General features: G+C 38.2%; 1 protein-coding gene across 1 annotated transcript; it reads right to left on the bottom strand.

Annotated features, from left to right (window-relative positions):
* Positions 1 to 4,767: 4,767 nt before the first annotated feature.
* LOC112631807 (dimethylaniline monooxygenase [N-oxide-forming] 3-like) lies at positions 4,768 to 25,478 on the bottom strand. Its single transcript, XM_025397291.1, has 7 exons — positions 25,348 to 25,478; positions 16,930 to 17,119; positions 13,466 to 13,655; positions 13,082 to 13,224; positions 10,160 to 10,359; positions 6,683 to 7,038; positions 4,768 to 4,844 (listed from the first exon to the last, which is right to left on the bottom strand). The coding sequence occupies exons 1-7, from the start codon at positions 25,476 to 25,478 to the stop codon at positions 4,768 to 4,770; spliced, it is 1,287 nt and encodes a 428-aa protein (XP_025253076.1).
* Positions 25,479 to 27,369: the final 1,891 nt, after the last annotated feature.

Here is a 27,369-nt window from a genome sequence, read left to right on the forward strand (position 1 = left end):
ACTTAATCGGGAAGCCTTCTTTAAACCCATCTCAAATGGGTTTAAATCCTCGTCCTTTGAGGCTTTCTTAATTTACTCTCTACATATGTGTTTTTCTCTCTCCTTAGAATCTCTACAGCAACTTAGATGCTTTTTGGGGTCACTTATATTTTGCCGTGTACTACAGTTATCTCTATAGCTGTCTTAATCTCTCCCCTTTTCGTTGTCATCTTTCTCCATACACAAATACATACATATTAGAAAAAAAATCAATGAATGCTAGAACAGTATTTCATTTATTTCCATATTGCCTCTGACTTCTCAATAGCTAGTTGTTGAACTTGTTCACTGCTGAATCCCCAGTGCTTAGAACTAGACCTAGAGTATAATACATCACATACGTATGTGTATGTGTGTATTTGTGTGAAAATGAATGATTAAATTATTTAGTGAATAAATGTAACTGAATTGAATGTCAGTCCAGGAAGTCAGACTTGAATGATAATAGGGGATTCTGAATATGGGACTGCTTCAATTAAACAGTAATGCCCACTTGAGGAAATAAAATAAAATATATTCTTTTTATAGTGATTAACCTAATCTCAAACTTGAAAAACTTCTCAGCATCTAATTCACTGCCTTCCTTCACTCCTCCCCTTGACCATGTCAAAAGAAAGATTTAAGTGGATCCAAACCTGAAGCGGTTCCCATAACACAACAAATGTAGAGAATGTGTTTTGCAACCAGTAGTAATGACCAAAAAATGTATTTGACAGACTTGCCTGAAAAGATAAACATAGCATATTATATTCAAAACAAAGGAAAAATGGCTCTTAGCATTCCTGTGGTAAGAAATAAAGTCTCTTCCAAATCCCAGGGTACCAGAGAGCCTAAAATCCCCTGGCAGATAAATTTAATCACTTTTCTGTGTTATTAATAAGAAAACACTAGAGAGTGTCAGCTGGTGGAACAGGAATTTTCAGTGCTCATTCTCTCACAGTAATATCAATTTTATAACCACCCACAACAAAAATAGCTGCACAAGACCAAAGGAATCCAGGTGAGAGATCATAGCACCTGAATGGAGCACAGAAATAAGAAAAAAACACATAGAAGAGGATAGGAGAGACAGTTTCACACTACCTGCATCACCTCTCCCCTATGCCTAGGCAACACAGTCTGGAGACAGATGCCCTCCTTTTAAGTAAGGAGAAGAAAATGAGTATGCAACTTTGCTCTGGATCCTATTACCAGGCCTGCCCTACTAAACCCCAGGGCCAGGTGAGTCCTCACAGACCCAGGCTCCAGGTGTCAGGCCATATCTAATGGTCCTAGGCTGCAGGATAACTCCTATGAACCTAGTTTTTCAGGCCTGCCTGTGATTTAAGGTCAGCAGCCGTCATGACCCCAGACACCAGACTGACCACTGAGAAGCCGGGTTTTAGGCCCACCCCAGTACCAGGCCAGCCCCTGTGGACTTGGGCCTAAGAACTGCCCCAGTGCCAGGATAGGTCCTGTAGACACAAGCTTCAAGCCCATCCCCATGGACAGTCACCAAGCCCACCCCAGTGGACCACAGAGCCATGCTGGCCCCTGTGAATGCAAGCACCAGGACTGTCCACATGGCTGCAGCTTCAGGCCAAGCCCGGCGGACCCAGACTCCAAGTCTTTCCCATGGACCTATGCATCAAGCTGACCTCTGTGAACCTAGGCATCAGACCTGCTCACCTGCTAACTTAGGCACCAAGCCAACTCACCTGAGGACTTCAGTAGCAAACTTGTCACAGACCTTGCATGTCAGACTGCCAAGAATCTCTGCCCAGTCTGACTGTAAAGGGATCTCCCTGCCAAAACCTGTCTCTAACAACTAGAAGAGGTCCCTACTTTTTAAAATCTGTAGACAGCAGTTCAAGACCACAAGATCACAAATAATCTGGGAAATGTGACACCACCCAAGGAACAGAATAAAGCACCAGTAAACCAACACTAAAGAAATGAAGATCTACAAACTCCCTGAAAAAGAATGTAAAGTAATTGCCTTAAAGAACTCCAGTGAGCTAAAATAGAATACAGATAGGCAACTAAATGAAATCAGGGGGAAAATACACAAACAAAATGACGAGTTTAACAAAGACATAAAAACGATTCAAAAAATACACACACAAAAAAATCTGAAGCTGAAAAACACAATTACAGAACTAAAAGATTCAATAGAGAACTTCCACAGCAGACTTGATCAAGCAGAAAAATAAATCAGCAAACTTTAAGACAGATCAGTTGAAATTACCCAGTGAGAGAAACAAAAAGAAAAAAGAATGACAGATAGTAAAGGAAGTCAACAAAACAAGTGGAAAACCATCAAGTGAACCAATGTATGCATTATGGGAACCCCAAGAAGAACAAAGAAATAGAGGTAGAAAGCTTATATAAAGAAATAATGACAGCAGACTTTCCAAATCTAGAAAGGGAACTACACATCCAGATCCATAAATCCCAAAGAACTCAGTTAGATTAAACATAAAGAGATCTTCACTGTGACACATAATCAAATTAACAAAAGTCAAAGACAGACAAGTTTAAAGGCACCAATAAAAATGTGATTCATCACATACAAGAGAACACTGATAAAACAATCAGTAGATTTCTCAGTAGAAACTTTGTAGGCAAAAATGGAATGATAAACTCAACATGCTGAAAGAAAAATAAAATGCCAAACAAGAATACTATACATGGTGTGTTGTTAGTCTGTTCTTGCATTTCTATAAAGGAATACCTGATGCTGGGTGATTTATAAAGAAAAGAGGTTTTATTTTTCACACACAGTTCTTCAGGTTGTATAGGAAGCATAGTGCCAGCATCTGCCTTTGGTAAAGGCCTTGGGAAACTTGCAATTATGACAGAAACTGAAGAAAAGCAAGCATGTTACATAGCCAGAGAGGGATCAAGAGAGAAAGAGAGGAGGTGGCCACTCAGATCTTGAGTGAACTACCAGAGCAAGAAATTACTCATGACCAAGGGGATGCCAATAAGCCATTCATGAGCAATATGACCCCATGATCCAAGCATCTCCCACCAGGTCCCACTTCCAATATTGGGGATTACATTTCAACATAAGATTTGGAGGGCACAAACACCAAAACTACATCGTTCCCCCACCCCAGCCCCCAAATCTCATGTCCTTCTCACATTGCAAAATTAGCCCTTCCCAATAGTCCCCCAAAGTCTTAACTCATTCTAGTATGAACTTAAAAGTCCCAAGTTCCGAGTCTCAAGTCCAACATCTTATCTGGAGATTAATCCTTTCCACCTATGAGCCCACATTTGTCTCAAGTGCACATAGACTATTCTCCAGGATAGAGAATATGTTAGGCCACAAAACAAGTCTTAACAAATTTAAGAAGACTGAAATAATATCAAGTATCTTTACTGACCACAATGATATTAAATCAGAAGTTGATGACAGAAATAACTTTGGAAAATTCACAAATATATGTAAATTAAATAATATTCTGCTGAGCAATCACTGGGACAAAGAAGAAATCAAAAAGAACATTTTAAAATATCTTGAGAGAAAAAAAAACCAAAACTGAGGGATGCAGCACAAGCAGTTCTAAGAGCAAAGTTTAGAGATAAATGCCTACATTTTAAAATAAATGAAAGAAGAGACATTATAATGGATGCCTCAGAAACAAAAAAGATCATAGGAGACTATTATGAACAATTATATACCAACAAATTGAATAACCTAGAGGAAATATATGAATTACTAGAAACATGTAACAAACCAAAACTGAGTCAAGAAGAAATAAAAACCTGAACAGATAAACAAAAAAAAATTTAAGTAGTAATTTCGAATCTTCCAATAAACAAAAGCCCAGGACCAGGCTGAGGATGGTGGTTCATGCCTATAATCCCAGCAGTTTGGGAGGCTGAGGTAGGTGGATTGCTTGAGCCCAGGAGTTTGAGACCAGCCTGAGAAACATGGTAAAACACCATCTCTACAAAAAATACAAAATTAGCCAGGTGAGGTGGTGTGCACCAGTAGTCCCAGCTACTTAGGAGGCTGAGGTGGGAGGAATAGCTTGAGCCAGGGACATGGAGGTTGTGGTGAGCAGAGATAGCCCACTGCACTGCAGCCTGGGCAACAGAGCTAGATCTGGTCTCAAAAAAATAAAGAAAATAAAGAAAAAAAAAAGCCCAGGAAAAGATGACTGCATAGCTACAGTCTAGAAAACATTCAAATAAATAATATCAATCCTTCTTAAACTCTTCCAAAAAATTGAACCAGAGGAAATCAAACTCATTTTATAAGGCCACTGTTATCTTCAAAACAAAACCAGACAAGGATACTATAAGAAAAGAAAATTCTAGGCCAATATCCCTAATGAACATAGATACAAAAATCCTTAACAAAATGCTAGCAAACTGAGTTTACAACACATTATAATGATTATACATTATGACCAAGTGCGATTCATCCTTGGGATAGAAGGAAGGTTTAACGTATNTTTCTATGATATATTACAGGAGGCATGGAGGGCTAAAACTGACTATGTAATGTAGATTCTCAATCCTATTATTCACTCTGTGCCTTGCACTAAAAATAACTTAATACCATGTCAGAAGCAACGTAGGTCTTCAATTAATATTTGTTGAATGGATGAATATAGCTTGTAGCTGTCATTTCAATGACGTCATCCAGGATCATTTAAGGTTAAAACAGTTCCAAGCATTCACAAATTCTCACTTTTCTATGGAAATTCTACACTCCTATTACAATAGGTACTCTTACCATTTGTGCTTTCTCTCCATTTTCTCATTAATATCATTCATCATGTCTTCCATAGAAGGCAAACTACAAGTTCCTGAAAAAGAAGGAAAGACATGATGGTAGTTAAATGAGTCTGGCATAGGACCAGCCTACAATTTTCCCTTTTTAATAATGAGTTATGAATCACATTAATTGGTGATCATTTTCAGACAGACATCAAATTCAGTTCTAGTCTTCTCAGAACTCATATTTTTCATAAAAATTAAAAAAACATTACCTAAATAGCTTTGCTCTTAAACTGGTTATAAGGTGTTTAAACTCAATTTCATAGATATATTTTAATCTCTCAGTCATATTTTAAGAATATTATATTTTAAATTATAGCCAGAGGTGAATTGGCATCACTTTTCCAAGATTTATGAAGAAAAAACTTCATAGACATTAATCCTGCTTTGCCAGAAAATGGAATTTCCAGAAGATAGAGAATTTGGTGAAGGGCTAAGTTTTTCTATGGAAAGCCAATAGTTCTTGAATGTGACTGAGGATATGGACTGTCCACAAGTCAGAAAGGACATAAGGGAGACCCAGGAGACTAGCCCTGACTTGGGGCTGCCCCAGGATACAGGTTTACATAGGTTTGCAGAGTTCCCTGAAACCCAGACCAAAACAGGCTTTGTGCCCAGAAATTCTTCATATTTAGGATGATTTCTGTGGCAGTCTTGGAATTAACTTGAAAGAGAATAAAACTCTCAGCCCAGATATGATTGCTCAAGACCTATAATGGCTTGCTTAATTTCCCATTTCTACACTTCTTACAGGGAGGGTCACTTGAACAGCTTTTGTAGATGTGGCCTGGTTCCAGGCCTTGGAACTTGTCATGCTTTTCAGGGGAAGAGGATGAAAAGAAAGAGACTGCTTTTTAGCCCACCAACTATTGCCATTGAGTTGTTGTAACTAGCCCCTCTTGTCTTGGTACTTTGGTTTTCCAAACCTAGGTGGTTCGCCTTGTCTCTCATTTCCCTTAAGACAGCCTGTGCCTTGTACATCAATTTTCCCCATAAATTGCCTTGTTTCCTTTCTTCAGAGCCCAAGTTACAACTCTTGTCCTCAGACAGAGTGAGGGTCCCACCCTTCCTTTAATGCCAGCCTCTCTGGGTCTGAACCCTAAGTGGAACGCTGAGTGAAATTTCATGCCTTTACCTTCCTGGCTACCTGGTCATATGATCTGCATCTTCCCACAACCATATTCCAACCTGCTGCTGGGAGATGCTGCCTGCCTTTCTTGCCTGACCCCGATCAAGTTTGTTGTTTCCTTTGTAAAATATAAGGACTTAGCATTCTTATGTATTACAGACTGATCATCTACCACACTTAGCACTTTCTGCCTGTATTGATCCACTGTTTGTTCTTAGCACTTCCTGCTTCTATTGATCCACTGTTTGTCCTTATTTTTTCAGGGAAGAAACAGTAGTAGAAAAGCCATTGCCTTCCAGCAATCATATTTTCCATGACTGTGGACATTCGAAGTTGGCTGGATATTGGCTTGTAAACATATTTTCTTACAAACTTTTCAAGCAATGTAACTCTACTGAGTTTTGCAATCATAATTTTTTAAAGTTGTCATTCACTTAGTCTTAAGTGGATGCAAGCTTTGGTGGTCTCAAATCTAATGAATGATCTTGGGTAATTATCAGCTGTAAGAAGTTATAAGTCACAAAATACCTCCTCTAATAATATCTTGTACTATTGCATATAATAATCCAAACTGGTATACTTTAAATTGCTTACAAAACATAGCACCAAAGAATATAGAATTCTAAATTTTCAAAACTGAAGGGGACCCTGTAACTAGGATTATTGTTTTCACAAATATACAAAGTTATTGTCACTGGCATTCATCTTCCCAATCCATGAGCCTTTTTATTGACTTACCCTTTATTACTCGTGCTGCCCAGCGGGACTGGAGGTCAACTGTGGGAATGGCAGCCCCAAGGGACTGGACAAAGCCAATCACTGCTATGGTTGACTTCTCAAGTAGAGGAGGAAAGACTCCTTTAAATAAAATGATCTCATTGTTTCTGTTTTTGATGATAGACTCATCAAGGAACGTGTAGGCATAACTATAGCCTGTTGCAAAGGTTACACAGTCAATGCCCTCAAATGTGGTCCCATCCTCAAAAATGGCCGAAGTCTCTGTGAATTTCTTCACATTAGGCTTTACGGACACAATGCCACACAGAATGCAAGCTGGGAGCTCATCATTAAATACAGGTTCTTTCCTCAGGACTCTGTATGGAAAACAGAGATAATTATTAGAAGTGTAATATTTCCCTCTTGTTTTATTGGTCCATATATAAATTGATAAGCAAAAAGTGGCCCAATTTTTTTTTTTTTCTGAGCCATAGAGTATCTCCAATATGGCTGAAGAACAAAATTGATGGGAGGCAACATTGGGAAGTAAGAGAAGTTGCCGTTTGCTGGCCCCATCTCTATTTTCTGTGATCCTTCTCTTCCATGGAGCTCTTTCCAAATCCCAGAATAAAGACTTATGCCCAGTTCCCTGTTAAAGCCTGTTTCAGGAAAAACTCTGAAGTGGGGGTTCTTCAGTGTTTACATTTTTTTAATTTGCTACTTATTCAGTGGGAACTTTGATAAGATTGTTTTTTAAATTCTTGGTGTCTCATATTTCTCATCTGGAATGTCAGTAATGCTTGTACTACCTCAGAAGTTCCCTAAATTATATAAAGAGTTTTGCACAGTCTCTAGCATGTGCATAGAGCTTGAAAATGTTAACTGCTATTCTTAATTCCGTATACTCCAAGTTGGTCATCATAATGTGGAGAAGATCAAATAGGAGGAGGAAAGTCAAAGGTGTGAAAGCTGCAGCTGGGCTCTTGAGGGATGAAGTTTGAGCCCTGTGCAGACAGAGGCACCAGTCAGGTGAAGGAGGGAGCACCCAGGAATTTAAATAAGGCCAGAGGGAGGGTGCCAGTTTGAGGTTTTGGCGACTGCAAATCTGAAAAGAGAGAGCTTTGGACTACTTTTTATTGAATAATATCTGTAGTGTGAGCAGAGAAATCTGAACTCGGGAATGAACGTGAATACAGTTGAAGGAAAGAGTGTTGTTCTTGTATGGCTGTGGGAGCTGTGAGAGAGTGCTACAGGCAAATTCCACTGGAGAACAAACTGAGTTGGACAACGAGATTGGTTGGAATCTTGGAAGAAGGCTTGACTCACTTGCACTTACTACCTGCCATGTATGTTAAACCTGTGGCCATCAGGTTTTCACCTCCACCACCACCACAGTGAAACGGCTCTTGTCAAGGCCGTCGGAATCAGGCTCTCAGATCCAGTGGTCCACCCTCACTTTCACTTTTACTCAACTTAGCATTTAACACAGTTGATGGTTTTTTCTTTCTTGAAACACTGTATTCATTTTGTTTCCAGGTCATCACTCTCTCTCAGTTCCTTTCCTACTTTCCTGGCTATTCTTTCTCTGTCTCCCACAGATGTCTTCTCCTCTTCTCCTCTTCCTGATTTCTGACAGTGGCATACCTCAGGACTCAGCCCTCAGATCTTTAGTCTCCTCCATTTACACACATTCAAGAGATGTCATCTAGTTTCATTTCTTCAGGAAAAATTTTCACATGACTCCAAAGTTTTAACTTCTGGTTTGAGCCTCAAAGTCAGTGTTTCCCACTGCTGGTCAACATTCTTCTACCTGAATGTCTAATAGGCATTCTAATTTTAATATGTCTAAAACGGAACTTCTGTTCCTCCTGTAGTTTTTCACATTTTAGTAAATGTCAATGTCGTCCTTTTTCAAGTGTCTTGAAAGACATTCTTACCCCCTCCTTGCTCTCTCATCCACTATCCAGTCCACAGGAAATCCTGTTCGGGTCTACCTTCAAGCTATCCAGAAATCTGCCCTATTCTGACCACTCACTGCTAACAATTTTGGTCCAGACCAACATCCCCTCTTATTCAGGTTTTTGAGAGTAGCTTTTTAACTGGTCATTTCGTTTCCTTCCTTGCCCTGCCCTTGCATTGAATGATGACCACAGCAGCTGATCAATCTCTGCAATGCTAACTTAGGTCTTGTCATTCATTTGCTCAGATGCCTGCTGTGGTTTCCCATTGCTTTCAGCATAAAAGCCAGAGTCCTTACAATGATCTACAAGGCCCATGCCATCCAACAATTTTTACGTCTCTGGTTTTATCTCCTGGCGCTCTCCCCTCATTCTCTTTTCTCCAGGAAGAGAAGCCCCATTGTTGTTTGTTGATCATGCCAGCTCCGCCTGTGAAGAGACAATGCCCTGGCTGTGTCCTCAGTCTGGAATATCCTTCCCCAGAGACCCTCATGACTCATTCCCTCAACTCCTTCAGAGGTTTTCTTTAAAGTCTCCTTCTCTCTGAGACATACTCTGACGACTCTATTGGAAATTGTCCTGACAGCACTTACCATTACCTTTATCTGCTTTGTTTTCTTCCCCAAAGCACAAATCGCCATATCTTATGCTATTGTTTGTTGTCTGTTTTCCACCACTTAGAATGGAGATTCCATGAGGACAGGGATTTTTGCCTGTTTTGTTCACTGCTATATCCTCAGGGCTAAACACAGGACCTGGCATATAATAAACGTGTAATAAATGTTTGTCAAATTAATGAATTCACTTTGTTGTAAACAGCTCATAACTTGGGTTTTTCAACTCGTGTCAAAGTCATTTCTTGTTATGTTGCTGGCTTGGAGGATCTTATAGGAGAAGATGGGAAGAAGACTGAAGATGCAAGCATTGGCATGTATGTGTTTAGTGAGAGGGGTCCATTAAGGAGTGGGTAATGAAATGGAAAGGGAAAGGTAGGACAGGAAAAGTTCTCTTGCTGTGCTTAACTTTGCCATTAAATGACAGGCAGTAGAGCAAGTGGCCAAGAGTGAGAGGCTCTGGAATCAGCAGATCTGGGTTTGTTTTGAATGCTGCTTCTACTTTCTAGCTGTGGGACCTTAGTAAAGTTATTAATTACACTGAAACTCAGTTATCTCATCTCTAAAATGGAGATACTAATAGAGCTCTCTTCATAATTGTTGTAAGGATAAAACAAAATAATATATGCCAGAGCCTTAGCAGAGTCTTGCTAAATCTCTGACATGTATAAAATGCTTAAAAGAGGTTAACTTTGATTATCATTACTCTCGGGACTAATTCTTGAGGCATTATATAATTTTCCAGCTGTGTAAATATAGCAAGGATTGTAAAATAGGAAATCACTCTTAATTTTTGCAGTTCTTTATCTTCTGATAGATGAGATGTGATTGCTAATATTTTTATTTGTTTTGGAGTTACAGGACATTAAGGGTTGTTGACACTGAACTAAAGGCCAGCAGGCATATCACGTTTAACTCTGCATTACCCATTTAAAGGCATCAAGCCATAGTTTTCATGCTTGAATCTTGCATTCATCTGCTTCATGTACAACCAGTCAGAGATGGCTGTCGGTAAATTGTTCTTGAGGAAGGTTCCAAATCGAGTGATAAGCACCATGTCCCAGGGATAACCATTGTGCCAGACGCGACTCATCACCCAGGAGCCACTTCTGGAGCTGATCACGACCTTAAAAAACACCATTTCAACCATGAAATTAGTGACCATTTGTAGTGGATATTCTGATGAGCTCCCCAGATCCTTCTTGAGGAATGGATCTATTACCCCAGCTGCAGAAAGTGGTGTCAGAAGGCATCTCTCATCTGTCAGTCCTCTTTGACAGTTGTTTTGGCTGAAGAGAGGGGCCTCACCCAACATCTTCTATTCTTTCTGAGTTTCCTCCATCTAGTGACTGGTCAATGCAGGCATATAAAGGCCCAGTCCCTCCCCTCAAACTGGGACAATGCCCAAGGACTATCCCAGCTTCAAAGTAAACAGAAGCTTTCTTCCCTTCCTGCAGAAGTATTGATCCTGAGACTGCTCCCAAATAAACTTCTGAACTTGACATCTGCATCTTAGGGTCAGCCACCCTGTCATAGTGCTGCAGGCAAATTTTCATATTTTAATCAATCCCTGCTACAGGTGACTAATAACTTAATTCTAGTCATGTTTTCCCTAGTGCTTATCTAACTATTGCTGTCTACAAGTAAGCAATTATGATCTCAAAATAGGCATTTTAAAATAAAATGCCTGCTGCTATCTGGAAAGAAGGTGAGAAATTTGGAATCAGAAAACCACAGGCTCAAACACTGACTCTCCTACTTATTAATCATGTGATTTGAAAAAATTCCTTTAACTTCTCTAATCTTGTTCCCTCATTCCTAAAATGGAGAGAATCGAATTTGCCTCATCAAATTTGTGTAAGGGTTAATTCGATGTGATAAACTATGTCACACCGCTAATGTTACCTGGCAGATAGTATGTGCTCAGTAAATGTCAGTTTCCTCTCCTTCCCCTTCTGTTATGCTAATCCCTAATAGTGTAGTTTTCAGGCTTTCTTTGTCTTTTTTAAAACCAATTTTTATATACCATATCACTTCAAGGCATTTGTTATAAGAGGAACTAGACAAATAAGAAGAGACTAAAGGAGTCTGGGCATGGTGGCTCACGCCTATAATCCCAGCACTTTGGGAGGGCCAAGGCGGGCAGATCATCTGAGGTCAGGAGTTTGAGACCAGCCTGGCCAACATAGTGAAACCCCATCTGTACTAAAAATACAAAAATTAACTGGGTGTGGGGTGTGGTGGCAGGTGCCTGTAATCCCAGCTACTCGGGCTGAGATGGGAGGATTGCTTGAACCTGGGAGATGGAGGCTGCAGTGAGCCGAGATTGTGCCACTACACTCGAGCATGGGCAACAGAGTGAGACTCTGGAAAAAAAAAAAAGACTAAAGGATCAATTAATTAAATAGAGAGCCTCTGAAATTGGTCTTCCCTCTAATTTATCACATATGCAAATAATCACATATACAAATACAAATCTCTTAAAACTATGAGTTCATCATAAATTTCCTGAACCCAAGAAGCTGAAATAATGATTTACCTTTATTTATGCAGAAATCTAATTATTTTATCCTGTCATTCAAGTCCTTAAAATATGTGATATAACCTGATTCCAATCTTTCTTTCCTGCAACTCAATCCTGTATCTACTGTTCCCTGGATTCAGAAGCTTTGGCTTTCAGTTCTGTAACCCTTCAGTGGCTCAAACATTAATTTTCTCAATGACTTTCAAGAAGACAATTGACATTTCTGGTCCTCATTTATCCTTTCTGCAATAAAACTACCTTCTTCCCAAAAGCAAAGGAGCTCATTTACAGGAAAGTATTTGAGTACCATAATGCATCATACAAATTGTTAGCATTAAGAACCTCCATTCGGCCAGGGGCGGTGGCTCACGCCTGTCATCCCAGCACTTTGGGAGGCCAAGGCGAGCAGATCACAAGGTCAGGAGATCGAGACCATCCTGGCTAACATGGTGAAACCCCGTCTCTACTAAAAATACAAAAAATTAGCCAGGCGTGGTGGCGGGCGCCTGTAGTCCCAGCTACTCCGGAGGCTGAGGCAGGAGAATGGCGTGAACCGGGGAGGTGGAGATTGTAGTGAGCTGAGATTGCGCCACTGCACTCAGCCTCTGTTGCCTCTTCAGTCACATGATTTATATTTATTGTTCAAGGACTGGCTCAGTTCTACCTCCTTTGTGAAGCATCCAGTTTTGGAATCATAGCATTTAGTGCCTGAATCACTTGTTTATCCTTTATTCCAGTGACAGCTCTTATTCCAGAGCAGGGATCATGCCTGTTATGTTCACCACTCTCTTCAGCACCCAAGCCAGTGCCTGGCACATAGTAGGCTCTCAATAAGTAGTCATGGAATAAATGTATGCATGCATGCATAAATGAATGAATAAATGAGCCACTCTATATTGCTTAAATCCTGTTCAAAAGCTTTAACTTTATCACAAGCCCCAGAAGTAGGTTCTATTTTTGTCTGTTTCACCATTGAGAAAACTGCCTCAGAGAGATTGAAGGACTTGCCTGAGTCTCAGAATCATAACCTTAACCCTAAATCTGTGCTAGTTTTAGAGAAATTGATCAGAGACATTAGGCACCAAATGTCCTGAAGAAGGAGATTGTTGAATGACAGTATTACTCCTTGCTGATGTTCTGCCTTTGTCTATGAAGTGATTTAAAACCTCAGCTGTTACTTGGGGAAGCTCAGCTATGTGAAATACCACTTAGTCTTTACATCAGATATCCTTCCCTCCTCCCCCACATTTCCTATCACACCTTTCCAACGATAATAACTCTTCTGTCAGTAAAGAGAGTCGCCTGAGTACCCGGGGAGTAGTACCTGTTCTGCTGTGTGGCTGAGTTCTGTGGCAATATCACAGCCCGAATTCCCCAGGCCAACCACCAGGACACGCTTTCCTTTGAATACACCTGGTTCTTTGTAGTCCCTGCTGTGGAAGCATTTGCCTTTAAAGTGGTTTAGTCCTGAGTGAAAAGCGAGAAATATATGACAATTTGAGTCATATATTTAAACAAAGACTTTAACAGAAGCAACCTTGTGAATAGATGCAGTCACAATAACATGCTATTTTAACACACCAAGTGTATTAGGTATAACAGAAGTATATTTTAATTTAACCTGCTTGTACCTTTAGAAAAAAGAAGACATTATCGAGATATTCATTTTTGCCAGTTACGTGGCTAGCAGCTTAAATTGTGGCCTTACCTGGAAAGGACTCTTTTGGTAGGTTGGGATAGACATGATGTCCAGAACAAACCATCACAGCATCAAAGACAGCCGATTCTCTTTTACCATCCCTTTCAGTGGTAACATCCCACTGGCCAGTAGTTGCAAAATCAGGATGTTTATTTACACTGGATACAAATGTGTAAGAGAAATACAGAAAGAAACCCCCCTTTTCTATGCTAGCAAATGGATTAGGTAGAAACAGTATGAAAAAAGAGAAAGTGGGTTAGCAAAAATATTTAACTAATTATTAAGATACATATTACAAATTTAAAATTCCCTCAGAATAAATCAAAACACTAAATGGTATCTGTCTATCTATTTGTCCCTGCATGATTTCTTGTGCATAACCAGTATTTTCTGGAGTACAAGAGTGACACCCCTTGGAGATATGGCAGTGACTTCAATTACAATTTACAAGAGGTATACGTCACATATACTAGAAAATCTGATGGCCAATAATGTTCTGGATCACATTCCCATATGTTCTGGTTCAGTCCATCAAAGATAGCTCAAAGATAGACGTACTGAACCAGAACATATGAAAATGTGATCCAAAAAATTATTAAATTTGTTAAATTAAAATTAAAACTATTAAATTCAAATTTCTAACATGCTCCTGGGTGATGCTGATGTCACTTGGACTATAACTGAGTAGCTTTGACTAGATTATCAATAAATATTTGTTCGCAGTTAAATGGCTGCCTGTTGGTGTGCTCCCTGTTTTAAAAAAATCTTTCAATTCTTCTGATTATATTGGAAAAAGAATCTCTATTTGGTATTAATTGTTCTTAAAAAGTTTATTATATACTATTTCATACATATAGAAGAATGCACACACAAACACATATGTAACATTTTTGTTAGTTAAGAAATATAATGAGAACTTATGGACCCATAAGACCTAATACATCATTTGTTTAGAATAACTCTGGGATTATTTAGTTAATTAGTTACGCTATTGCATATGTTAACATTTTTTTGTATGGGTTTCTGTTTGCTGCTGTTTTACAGAAATGCAATCTATTTTTATATATTGATCTTATATACCACCATCTTGCCTAACTTTTTTTGTATTGCTATGAATTCAAGTAATTCATCTATTCTTTTAGAATACATAGACAATCACATTATCTTCAGTAACTGTGTTTTACTTTCTTTTGAGTTGTCATTCATTTATTTTTCTTTACTTACTGCACTGTTTCTTAAATTTCTTAAGACTATTGAAAAGAAGTAATTACTATTGAAAATAGTAATTAGGAATTCTTACCTTGTTCTGAAACTTTACAGTGAATGCTTCTAACTTTTCATGCTTTAGCACAGCACCGACCAGTACCAATATAGTATGAGCAACATATGCAATTTAAAAATTTCTAAAACCGAGCATGGTGGCTCACGCCTATAATCCCAGCACTTTGGCAGGCCAAGGCGGGTAGATCACCTGAGATGGGGAGTTCGAGAACAGCCTCACCAACATGGAGAAACCCCATCTCTACTAAAAATACAAAATTAGTCGGGCATGATGGTGCATGCCTGTATTCTCAGCTACTTGGGAGGTTGAGGCAGGAGAATCATTTGAACCTGGGAGGCGGAGGTTGCGGTGAGCCGAGATCGCACCACTGCATTCCAGCCTGGGTAGCAAGAACAAAACTCCGTCTCAAAAAAAAAAAAAAAAAAAATTCTAATAGTCACATTAGAAAGTGAAAAAAATGTATAATTTAAATCTGTCTGATAGGTTAGCATTTCAAAATGTAATTAAAATTTATTAATGAGGTATTTTACTTTCCTTTTTAATAATAAGACTTAGAAAGTTAGTGTATATTTTATACTTACTCCACATCTCAGTTTTGTGGCTAGTGGCTACTATATTGAACAGTGCAGATTTAAGATAAATTAAGATAAAGATTAAGATAATATGTGTGTATGTTTTGCTGGTTCAAGACAATTCTACTCTAAGTTTGGCAAGAGTTTTCTTTTGATTTTCTTTTTTTTCCTTTCAAGCACAAATAGCTGTTAAATTGATTTTTGAAGGATTTTTGCATTGATTTTCATGAAGGAGATTGACCTGTAATTTTCCTATTTCGTATGATCTGGTCTGCCTTTGATGTAAAGGTAATAATGTCATAAAATAACTTTGGAAATCATATCTCATTTTCAAATCTCTGAAAGTTTATAAACCTTTGAAGTAATTTGTTCACTGCAAATTTGGAAGTACTCACCCATGGAACTGCTTATTTTCTTTATGGGAAGATTTTTAATTTCTAGGTCAAAAGAACTATACATCACCAAATGACAATTCAGGCTTTCTACTTATTATTGAGTGAGTTTTGAAAAGTTTTTGTTAAAAAATTGAGAAAATTTAACTCACTTAAAATATTACTTGGCAAACACTTTTATAGTATTCTCGTTATATTTTTTATTTCATCTGTATCCATTTTGTCTACCCTTTCCTTCTGAATATTATTTATTTGTGCCTTTGATTTTTTTTTTTCCTTAAACTGCCAGCTATTTATCTATTGTTTATTTATTTTTTGAGACAGGGTCTCACTCTTGTCACCCAGGCTGGAATGCAGTGGCGTGATCTCAGCTCACTGCACCCTCTACCTCCTGAGCTCAAGCAATCCTCCCACCTCAGCCTCCTGAGTAGCTGGGACCACAGGCATGCGCCACCACATCTAGCTAATTTTTGGATTTTTTGTAGAGACGAGGTTTCTCCATGTCATCCAGGCTAGTTTCCAACTCCTGGACTCAAGCGATCTGCCTGCCTTGTCCTCCCAAAGTGCTGGGACTATAAGCATGGGCCATTGCACTTGGCCACTGTTCTTTATTTTGTTAGTCTTTTCAAATAATTAACTTTCAATTGTGTACATATGCTTCATTTTATATTTCATAAATTTCTTTTTATATCCTCTTCATTCTATGTTCTTTGAGTTTATTCTGCCTTTCTTTTACTAATTTCTTAAACTTTCTTACCTTGTTTTTAAACTTTTTTATTTTCTAATATAAGCATTTAGCATTTACATTTATAATTTTCATGAAAATACAGCTTCCTGTTTCCCACAAGTATTGATACATAGACTAAATTAACATTCAGTTATAGATATTTTTAAATTCCCATTGAAATTTCTTCTTTGACCTATATGTTGTTTAGAAAAAAAGAGTTTTTAATTTCCAAATGCACAGGTATTTTACATTTATTTCTTTGGTATTGATTTCTAAATTAGTAGTGATTTGGTCTAAGAACTATAGGTGGTCAAATTTTGTGAATTTTCCGTGTATCCTTGAGAAGAAGATAATTCTCTAAACCTAGAGTTAGAGAGGCCACACTGTTAAAAACGTTGACAAATTAGTAAGGGATACTGAAAGGAACAAGTGAGAATCCAGTAGCAGACATAGACTTCTTCAGCATTATGATAAGAGCTAAACTGTTGATAACATCTTACCTTAAATTGTATGTACTTCAGGAGGTTCTTTTCTTTGGCGAATGCAGTGAGATATTCCTGGATCTTGATGTTGTGCATAAAGTTGGGGAAGTTATCAGGATATGGGAAGTCTGGGAAACACATCATCTCTTTGGAAGAGTTGGTAAAGACTGATTTGTAAATGCTAGCCCTGCCCTCCTCTGCATGGTCCTGTGAATGTATAGTTTCAAATGGAAGAGAATTGGTAAATGAGTATACTGATCATGGTCAGGGATAGTTCCAAGTAATTACAGTCATCCCTTGGTATCTGTGGAGGGTTCCAGGACCTCTGTGTTTACCAAAATCTGCGATTGCTCAAGTCCCCTATATACAATGATATAGTATTTTCATATAACCTATATACATAAACTTTGAATCATCTCTAGGTTACTTATAATACCTAATGCAATGTAAATGCTAAATGAATAGTTGTAGTGTATTTTTTATTTTTATTTTTATTTTTTATTAGTTTTTTTTGGATTTTTTTTTATCAACGGTTGGTTAAATCTGTGGATATAGAACTTGCAAAAACAGATGGCCAACTGTATACTTATTTGAGTCATCCTTTAGTCACAGTAAATTCAGTAAGACACACATAAATTAACTTCACTTCAACAATTGATGCTAGTCATGGAAACTTATTAAATTAACTTAGGATATGGAAGAATACCGTTCTTAATATCCTTTAAGAAAATAAATCTTAATATTTTCTAAGGGAAACAAATTTTAAATTTCATCATGTCCTTTAGGCCTGTGCAACTAGAATCCTTTCATTCCCTTGAACTGTTTAATATGGTGACAGAGATTTTTCAAAATTCAACTTTGTGTAATTTCGGTGTGTCAGCTCATGAGCACGAGCATCTGATGGTCAATTTATAAAAGCAAACAGTAACAGGAGGTTGCAACTATTGATCAGATTTGTAAATGTAAGCATTTTAAGACTTAATTTTTAAAAAATTAACCTTAGAATTTCTACAATGTATAAAATAAGGTTAACTATTTTGAATCTAACACAGAATTTATGGGCATCACATGCCTTTTGAGTACTTATGTAAGTAACAAAGTTTTAGCTTTCAATGATGTAAAAATATCTGAATTTGCTTTAACTCTAAGGAACTATAGAACCATGCTAATAAAGCCTTAAGTGATGATGAATAAAGAAAAAGGACATTGAAGGAAGAATGATCAGCAATGAGAAGGTTAGGACATTGTGTTGTGGTTCTTTAGCCACACACTGAAACAAACTGGGAGCTTTAAAAAAACACTGAGCATTAGGTCCCACTCTCAGAGAATTCGATTTAATTGACAAAAAGTTTTAAAAGCTCTTCAGGTAATCCTAAGGTGCAGCCAAGTTTGCAGTCACAATGTAGAGTTCAACAAATAGAAGCTCATGACCAACAAGCTACGGTTACTGTGGAAGAGCTTACCATAGGACACATCTGTTACAGCTGTGAGCTCTGCAAAGCAAGCTGTTGAATGAATAAAAGGCATTAAGTTAAAAAAAAAAGTACTGGTAGGAGCATGATTTGGAAGAGGTGGAGCCTTGGTTTAGCTCTGTTGAAGCACCAAGGTATTCACATCTCAAGTTTCATAATGAAAGATCAGATTGTAGATCACTATGCGTAGTTGCTATTTCATAGTGGAAAGTACTGAGCACTAGAAATTTCTAATTAGAGCTTATCTAACTCAAAGTTGTCAGGGCCCCCAGAACATGAAATTTTAGTATAATATTGGAATATTACAATCACATCAAAAGCCAATGTGGCTGCAGTTTCATTATTGACAAGTAATTAATTGGCAGATTAGTTGCCATGTTCACTTCAGAAAGCAGTGTGTTCTTGAAATAGGGCATGAGTTTTCTGCTGCTCACATGGTTTGTTGACCCTGCTATAGGCAAGTGGGATGGGGAAGTGAAAGAATTTGTAGCTTTCTGTGGGTTGGGTAAGTTTAAAGAGATGATAATCAGCATAAAGAGAGAAGAAACATTAAAGGAAAAAATTGATATATAGTCTAGAAAAAAATCAGAAGTTAAAAAAGGGTAGTATGCCCAGATGAAAGCCTCTATTCATAAAACTTCATGCAAAATTTCATATAATTTGCTGATTTATTGTTTGGGGAGCTCCTGAGAAAAGAGGACATTTTACCCATATCCGTGGCCTAATCAGAAATGTGGCCTATGATTAGGCCACAGATCTGGATGAAATGTCCTCCTTCTGTGACCAAAGAAGGTGAGAGAAATATATCATTGTGGTTCTAGATCAGGGTTAGAAGTCAGAACTAGAAGGGCATAGGAAAGTGCTATAGTAAACAGCTCCAAAAGTTTCAACTATATGCACCCTTAGTGTTAGTTAAGTTTTAACCAATGTTTGGATCTCTCTGAAATTTAAAAAATGATAATGTAAAATGATGATGTTAGAAACCAAAGGTAAGGCAAATACAAAATTAACACAATTTTAAAACAATCTCTAATGTGAATACTCAGCCTATTGCTGCACACTTCTAGTGATCTGAGAAACACTGCTGTTTACTCCATCATTTGCAATCCATACGCCCCCTCACAGTAGTAAAATAGGAAACACTGAAAAACCAAAGGTATTTGTTTCTTACGGCTGCTGTAATAAATTACTGCAAACTTAATGGCTTAAAATAATAGCAATTGATTCACAGTTCTAGAAGTCAGTAGTCGGGAATCACTATAAAGTGGGCTGAAAACGAGGTGTGACAATGCCAGGTTCGTTTCAAGAGGCTCCAGGAGAGAATCCATTCCTTGCCTCTTCTGGCTTCTGGTGGATGCTGGTATTTCTTTCTTTTTTTTTTTTCAGTGGCAAGAGCCCACTTGTATGCCTTCACTCATGGCCGCTGTGGCCATCTTCAAAGATACAGCATAGCATCTTCAAATTTCTCTCTTTCTGTTGAGGTCATCACATCACCTTCTCTCTTCTCTTTGTGTTAAATCTCCCTCTGCCTCTCTCTTTTAAGGATGCATTTGTTATAGCATTTGGGGCTCACCCACATAATACAGAAAAATCTGTCCATCTTAAGATTTTTAACTTAATTATATTTGCAAATATCCTTTTCTCTTATAAGGTAAGTAAGATAACATTTACAGTTCCAGGAATTTGGATGCGATATCTTTGAGGAGGGGCATTGTTCAATCATTCAGCCTATTACAGGACATCCTCTGGTTCCCAAGGATTCACATCTATCCCATCTGTCCAATCCCAACATCCTCTAAGTCTCAACCCATAGCAGCATGAAATCAACTTTCAACTCTCATTTATATATTTTCAATTCAAAAGTCCCAAATCTATACCCAAAGGATTATAAATCATGCTGCTATAAAGACACATGCACACGTATGTTTATTGCAGCACTATTCACAATAGCAAAGACTTGGAATCAACCCAAATGTCCATCAGTGACAGACTGGATTAAGAAAATGGCACATATACACCATGGAATACTATGCAGCCATAAAAAAGGATGAGTTAGCAAACTATCACAAGAACAGAAAACCAAACACCGCATGTTCTCACTCATAGGTGGGAACTGAACAATGAGATCACTTGGACTCAGGAAGGGGAACATCACACACCGGGGCCTATCATGGGGAGGGGGGAGGGGGGAGGGATTGCATTGGGAGTTATACCTGATGTAAATGACGAGTTGATGGGTGCAGCACATCAACATGGCACAAGTATACATACGTAACAAACCTGCACGTTATGCACATGTACCCTACAACTTAAAATATAATAATAATAAATAAATAAATAAAAAAAAAAAGGATGAGTTTGTGTCCTTTGTAGGGACATAGATGCAGCTGGAAACCATCATTCTCAGCAAACTATCGCAAGAACAGAAAACCAAACACCGTATGTTCTCACTCATAGGTGGGAAGTGAACAATGAGATCACCTGGACTCGGGAAGGAGAACATCACACACCGGGGCCTATCATGGGGAGCGGGGAGAGGGGAGGGATTGCACTGGGAGTTATACCTGATGTAAATGATGAGTTGATGGGTGCTGATGAGTTGATGGGTACAGCACACCAATATGGCACAAGTATACATATGTAACAAACCTGCACGTTATGCACATGTACCCTAGAACTTAAAGTAAAAAAAAAAAAAAAAAGTCCCAAATCTCATCATCATATAAATTATCCAAATCAGGTATAAATGAGACTCTGGGTATGGACCAGGATGAGGCAAAATTTCTATCTGTGAGTCTGTGAAAATAGAAAACAAGTTATCTTCTTCCAAAATACAATGGTGAGACAAGCATGGGTAACACTTATAGACATTCCCATTTAGCCAGGGAGGAAAAAGGAGGAAAGAAAAGAATCACTAATCCCAAACAATTTGAAATCCAGCAGGACAAATTCCATTAGGCTTGAAGGCTGTGGCTCAAGCCTCTGCCCTCAGGGCCTGAGGCTCTACCCTCTGGGCTATCCTTTCTTTTTCTTGAAGGGTAGCACATGTTGCAGTTCAGTTTTATCAACGTAAGATGCCAGCTTCAAATTTTAAAGTTTTCCTCGAGCAGCAAGAAAGGCAAATTAGCTGTCTTTAGCTGTGTTCGTCTCAATAGCCATATCAGCAGTGTGTTCTATCTTCAGCAACATCTTGCAAAGTATAAGTTTGAGTATGAGGCTTTGGTTAAGATCACTGTGTATAAAATATGGCAGGCCAGACACGGTGGCTTATGCCTGTAATTCCAGCGCTTTGGGAGGCTGAGGTGGGTGGATCACCTGAGGTCGGGAGTTCGAGACCATCCTGGCCAACATGGCGAAATCCCATCTCTACTAAAAATACAAAAATTAGTGGGTTGTGGTGGTGCACACATGTAACTACTTGGGAGGCTGAGGCAGGAGAATCCCTTGATCCCAGGAGGCAGAGGTTGTAGTGAGCTGAGATTATGCCATTGCACTCCAGCCTGGGCAATAAGAGAGGAACTCCATTTCAAAAAAAAAAAAAAAAAAAAAAGACATGGTCAGCTCAATAGACCACTTGGTGAAATGGCAACCAGCAACTCAGCAATTTACAAAGGAGTCAAGAATAGGATGGAGAGAAAGGCAAGCTTGAATTGGGATCTTTTCTCCAACATTATCAGCTGTATGATTTTTTTTTCTTTTCTTTTTAAGCCTCAAATTCATTTGTAAAAGGAAAAAAATATACCTAGCTTATAGGATTATTATAAATATTTAATTAAATAGAAAAAGTCATGTATCATATAGAACTTGCTTGATAAAATAGCCCTAAGTTTGATCACAAAGAAACAAAAATAACAACAACCAAAAAGCCCTAAGAATCACCAGTGTGTTAATCTGTAGCCCTGTCAACACATTCCAATAACATATAGTAGGCTCCACAACATTGTATAAGATGCTGGGTAGTTTCAAGAGTTTTTTGCAGTTTGCAAAATATCTATATTAATAAGAATGATATCTCATGTCTTTATAATATTTAAAGAGCCGTTATAGACACTGTTTCATTAAATACAACTTCTTCATTGAGGTAAATGATATAATACTGATTTTGCATTTGAGGAGGAAATAGTGGTTTAAAAGGGTTATTGATCTTCCTAAATTTGCATATATACTAATGGGTTTATCAGGAGAAGAAAAATAAGACTTCGGCAATAAGGCTGGAAGACTATACTGATTGAGTGGAGAACATAGGGAAGCCCCATTCCTGCTGCTGTTTGGCAACACATGAAGGGATTTAATGATGTCTGCTGTAGAACCCTCATTATAAATGCATGGGACAAAGGGGCATTGAAGAACTTCAAAGCAATTCTCAATTATGTAGTTTCACAAGACCAAAGTCAGCACCTGAAACTTTAAAATCCATGGTCCGACTCACTTTGGTAACCTCACCAAATGAATGGGAAAAGCCAACAACAATAAAAAATTATCTAGGAACCCATTTAACCAGAGGTGAAAGATCTCTATGGGGAAAACCACAAAACATGAATAAAAGAAATTGTAGCTGACACAAACAAATGGTAAAACATCTCCTGCTCATGGATTGGAAGGGCCAATATCATTAAAATAACCATATGCCCAAAAGACTTAATGCAATTCCTAACAAAATATCAATGTTATTTTTACAGAATTAGAACAATTCTAAAAATTCATACGGAACCAAAAAAAAAAAAAAAAAAAAAAAGCCCAAATAACCTAAGCAATTCTAAGCAAAGAGAACGAAGCTGGAGGCATCATGTTACCTGACTTCAAATTATAGTACAAGGCTATAGTAATTCAAATAGCATGGTACTGGCATAAAAATAGACACATAGATCAGTGGAACAGGATAGATAACTAAGAAAGAAAGCCTCATCCCTACAGCCAACTGATCTTCAGCAAAGTTGACAACAGCATTCACTGGGGAAAGGACACCCTATTCAGTAAATTGTGTTTGGAAAATGAATTGCCATATGCAGAACAAAAGTGAACCGCTATCTTACCATATACAAAAATTAACTCAACATAGATTAAAGACTTAAATGTAAGACCCGAAACTACAAAAATTCTAGAAAAAAACAAGTAAAACTCTTTCACCTAGGCTATGACTAAGAATTTATGACTAAGGCCTCAAAAGCAAATGTAATGAAAACAAAAATAGACAATCTAAAAATATTTTTCACATAAAAAGAAGTAGTTAACAGAGTGAACAGACTACCTTCAGAATGGGAGAAAATATTTGCGAACTATGCATCTAACAAAGGACAAATATCCATAATTTATAAGGAACTCAAGCAACTCAATTTTTAAAGAAGCACAGATAACACCATTAAAAAGTGGGAAAAGGAGATAAATAAGCATTTTTCAAAAAAAGACATACCAATGGCCAATAAACATGTGGGAAAATGCTTAACATTATGAATTACAGAGAAAATGCAAATTAAAAGTAAAATACTATCTTACACCACAGCAAAATACTATCTTACACCAGTGAGAATGGCTGTTATTAAAAAGTCAAAAAGGCCAGGCACGGTGGCTTATGCCTGTAATTCCGGCACTTTGGGAGTCCAAGGCCAGAGGATTACCTGAGGTCAGGAGTTTGAGACCAGCCTGACCAACATGGTGAAACTCTGTCTCTATTAAAAATACAAAAATTAGCTGGGTGTGGTGGTGGGTGCCTGTAATCCCAGCTACTCGGGAGGCTGAGGTAGGAGAATTGTTTGAACCCAGGAGGTGGAGGTTGCAGTGAACTGAGATGGTGCCACTGCACTCCAGCCTGGGAGACAGATTGAGACTCCAACTCAAAAAAAAAAAAAAAAAAAAAAAAAGGAGAGAGTAAAAAAATAACAGATATTGGGGAGTATGTGGAGAAAAAGAAACACTGTTGGTCGCAATGTAAACTATAGAAAACAGTATGGAGATTTCTCAAAGAATTAAAAATAGATTTACCATTTGATCCAACAATGCCCCTACTAGATATCTACCCAAAGGAAAAGAAGTCGTTATATAAAAGATTTCTGCACCCATATGTTTATCACAGCACCATTCACAGTAGCAAAGAAATAGAATCAACCTTGTCCAACAAGGATGATTGAATAAAGAAAATGTGGTATATTCATACACACATGTAGACATACACACAGTTACATATACATATATATGTATTATATATGCACACACCATGGAATATTATCCAGCAATAATACAGAGTGAATTATGTCTTCTGCAGCAACATGGATGGAACTGGAGGCCATTATCTTAAGTGAAATAACTCAGAAACAGAAAGTCAAATACCACATGTCCTCTCACTTATGATTGGGAGCTACATAATGTATACACATTGACATAGAGTATAGGAATAATAGACATTGGAAACTTGAAAGGGTAGGAGAGTGGGAAGGGGTTGAGGTATGAGAAATTACTTAATAGGTACAATGTACATTATTTGGGTGATGGCTACACAAAAAGCCCAGACTTAACTACTACACATTATATCCATGTAATAAAACTGCACTTGTACCCCCTAAATCTGTAAAAAAAAGAAAAAAAAAGATGTGAAAAGTTATTGTGTTTTAAACGAGTAAATAACTTAATTATAACTACATAAACCTAACTAATATTTACCAGGAATTTTATGTCCAAGTGGCTCTTATTAATGATCTATCAAGGGAAAATTCTGTAATGGAGAATTTCAAAGCCATTGTCTAATTTACTTCTGACTTGCAAGGAGGTTATTTTCCAACTTGTACTGTACTTAGTGGATTCCATTGTGGATCCACTGTACTTAGTGGATGACACTGTACTTAGTGGATTCCAATTCTAACAGATATGATAACTGCCATGGTAGCAGGTTTAGAAACCTGTGTGCACAGAGCATGTTCTTATACACTTCCCAACCTATTTCCCTGTCTATTACAACAACATGCTACTCCCTGAAAATTTCCACAGGCCCCCAATGTCATTGCTCTTCTCAAAGCAGGTGGGCTCCAGCCCCTCTTCCAGACAGCTCCTGATGGAGGCCAAGCCACTCACGCCAGCTCCAATGATGGCCACTTTCTTCCCCATGGTCACCTGTGCAAAGGCCCAGAGAACATTTCCAGTAACAACATTGCTGAAAATCTATTTACTTATTTATCTGTTTTGATTTTACTCTTTGGCTTAATAAAAACTTACTTCTTAAGAAACACTGGCTGAGTATGGTAGCTCATGCCTGTAATCCCAGCACTTCGGGAGGCTGAGGTGGGAGGATCACTTGAGCCCAGGAGTTTGAGACCAGTCTGGGTAACAGAGTGAGACCCTGTCTCTGCAAACCAAACCAAAACAAAAAAAAAACAACAAAAAAAAATCAGCTGGATATGGCGCGTGCCTGTACTCCCAGCTACTCAGGAGGCTGAGGCAGGAGAGTTCAGGAGTTCCAGGCTGCAGTGAGCCGTGATTGTACCACTGCACTCCAGCCTGGGTGACACAGTAAGATCTTGTCTCTAGAAAACAAATTCCTTTTAGTGATCTAACTACATTTTCATTTCTCTCTAATTTCTAAAGAGAAAATTTTCTTCTGGAAAAAAAAAAAATAAACACTTTGTTTTTAGTCATCAGCTCTCCAAAAGTAAGAGACTGATGACCCAGCATACATATTTGTCTTTTTTGCTTTTGGACTTTGTAATTTACTGTCTACCGAAAAGAGTAAGCAGAAGAAATAAAAGAAGATTCACAACTAAAACACATGTAGACATATCCACCTACCCACCCACATACATATGCCTGTATTTGGGAATGAAGAAACATATATGTATATGTACACACACACACACACACACACACAATCTGTATCCTCTTTCTACTTTGATACAGATAATGAGGAACAAAGTCTGAAGATGTCTGTATTTCAGTGTGCCAGGTAGTCACCCCTTCTCCCCATCAACAATGTTCTTCACCTTCTCAATTAAAAAGACAAGTAAATGGTGCATACCTATAGTCCCAGCTACTCTGGGACTGTATATTCCTGTTGAGCAGGGATACCGCTTGAGCCCAAGAGTTTGAGGCTGCAGTGAGCTATGGTTGTGGCACTGCGCTCTAGCCTAGGCGACAGAGTGAGACCTTCTCTCAGGGAGGAGGAGGGGGGTAAATAAAAGTCATGTTCTTACCTAAAAACAATTTTTTTCCCACTATCTTCAACCTTCATTCTCCTCTAAGAAAATTACATTTCCTAACTTTTTTTTTTCTTCTGTTCCTGACACTGTCTTTAGGCTCTACCACTACTTCTTTCACTATTTTTTTTTTCTTTTTAGACAAAATCACACAGCTATACAGGGAAATAGACTTGGATGATAAAACTCATGATCCGTGATTTCTAGAAACGAACTGCCTGAATTATATCATTCTCATTCTAGCCATATTTGGTATAAAACTACAGCATGCTCCTTCTTCGTTTATCCATCCCACCCTCAACCCTTTACCATATCATCCTTTTTTTTCTTTTTTCTTTTCTTTTCTGTTTTTTGTTTTTGAAACGGAGTTTTGCTCTTGTCTGGGTTGGAGTGCAATGGCGCAGTCTCAGCTCACTGCAACCTCTGCCTCCTGGGTTCAAGTGATTCTCCTGCCTCAGCCTCCCAAGTAGCTGGGATTACAGGCATGCACCACTACGCCTGGCTAATTTTTGTATTTTTAGTAGAGATTGGGTTTCACCATATTGGCCAGGCTGGTCTCAAACTCCTGACCTCAGGTGATCCACCCACCTTGGTCTCCTACCTTTTTAATTTTTCTACCTGTTCTTTTCTTTTCTTCTGTATGTCTATGTCCTGTCCAACGTCTGGGCAGTTTGAAAGAGAAAATGTTCTAGTGAGCCCAAATATTAGGAAGATTGTTGGAAAATGGGAGGAGCTGCTCTTAAAGAGATAGTCATTTCTTGGTCCTTGAATGGGTGAGCACACACCAGCTCTGTGATGGATGGGACTCT

The sequence above is a fragment of the Theropithecus gelada genome, chromosome 9 (assembly GCF_003255815.1).
Source record: "Theropithecus gelada isolate Dixy chromosome 9, Tgel_1.0, whole genome shotgun sequence".
NCBI lineage: Eukaryota > Metazoa > Chordata > Mammalia > Primates > Cercopithecidae > Theropithecus > Theropithecus gelada.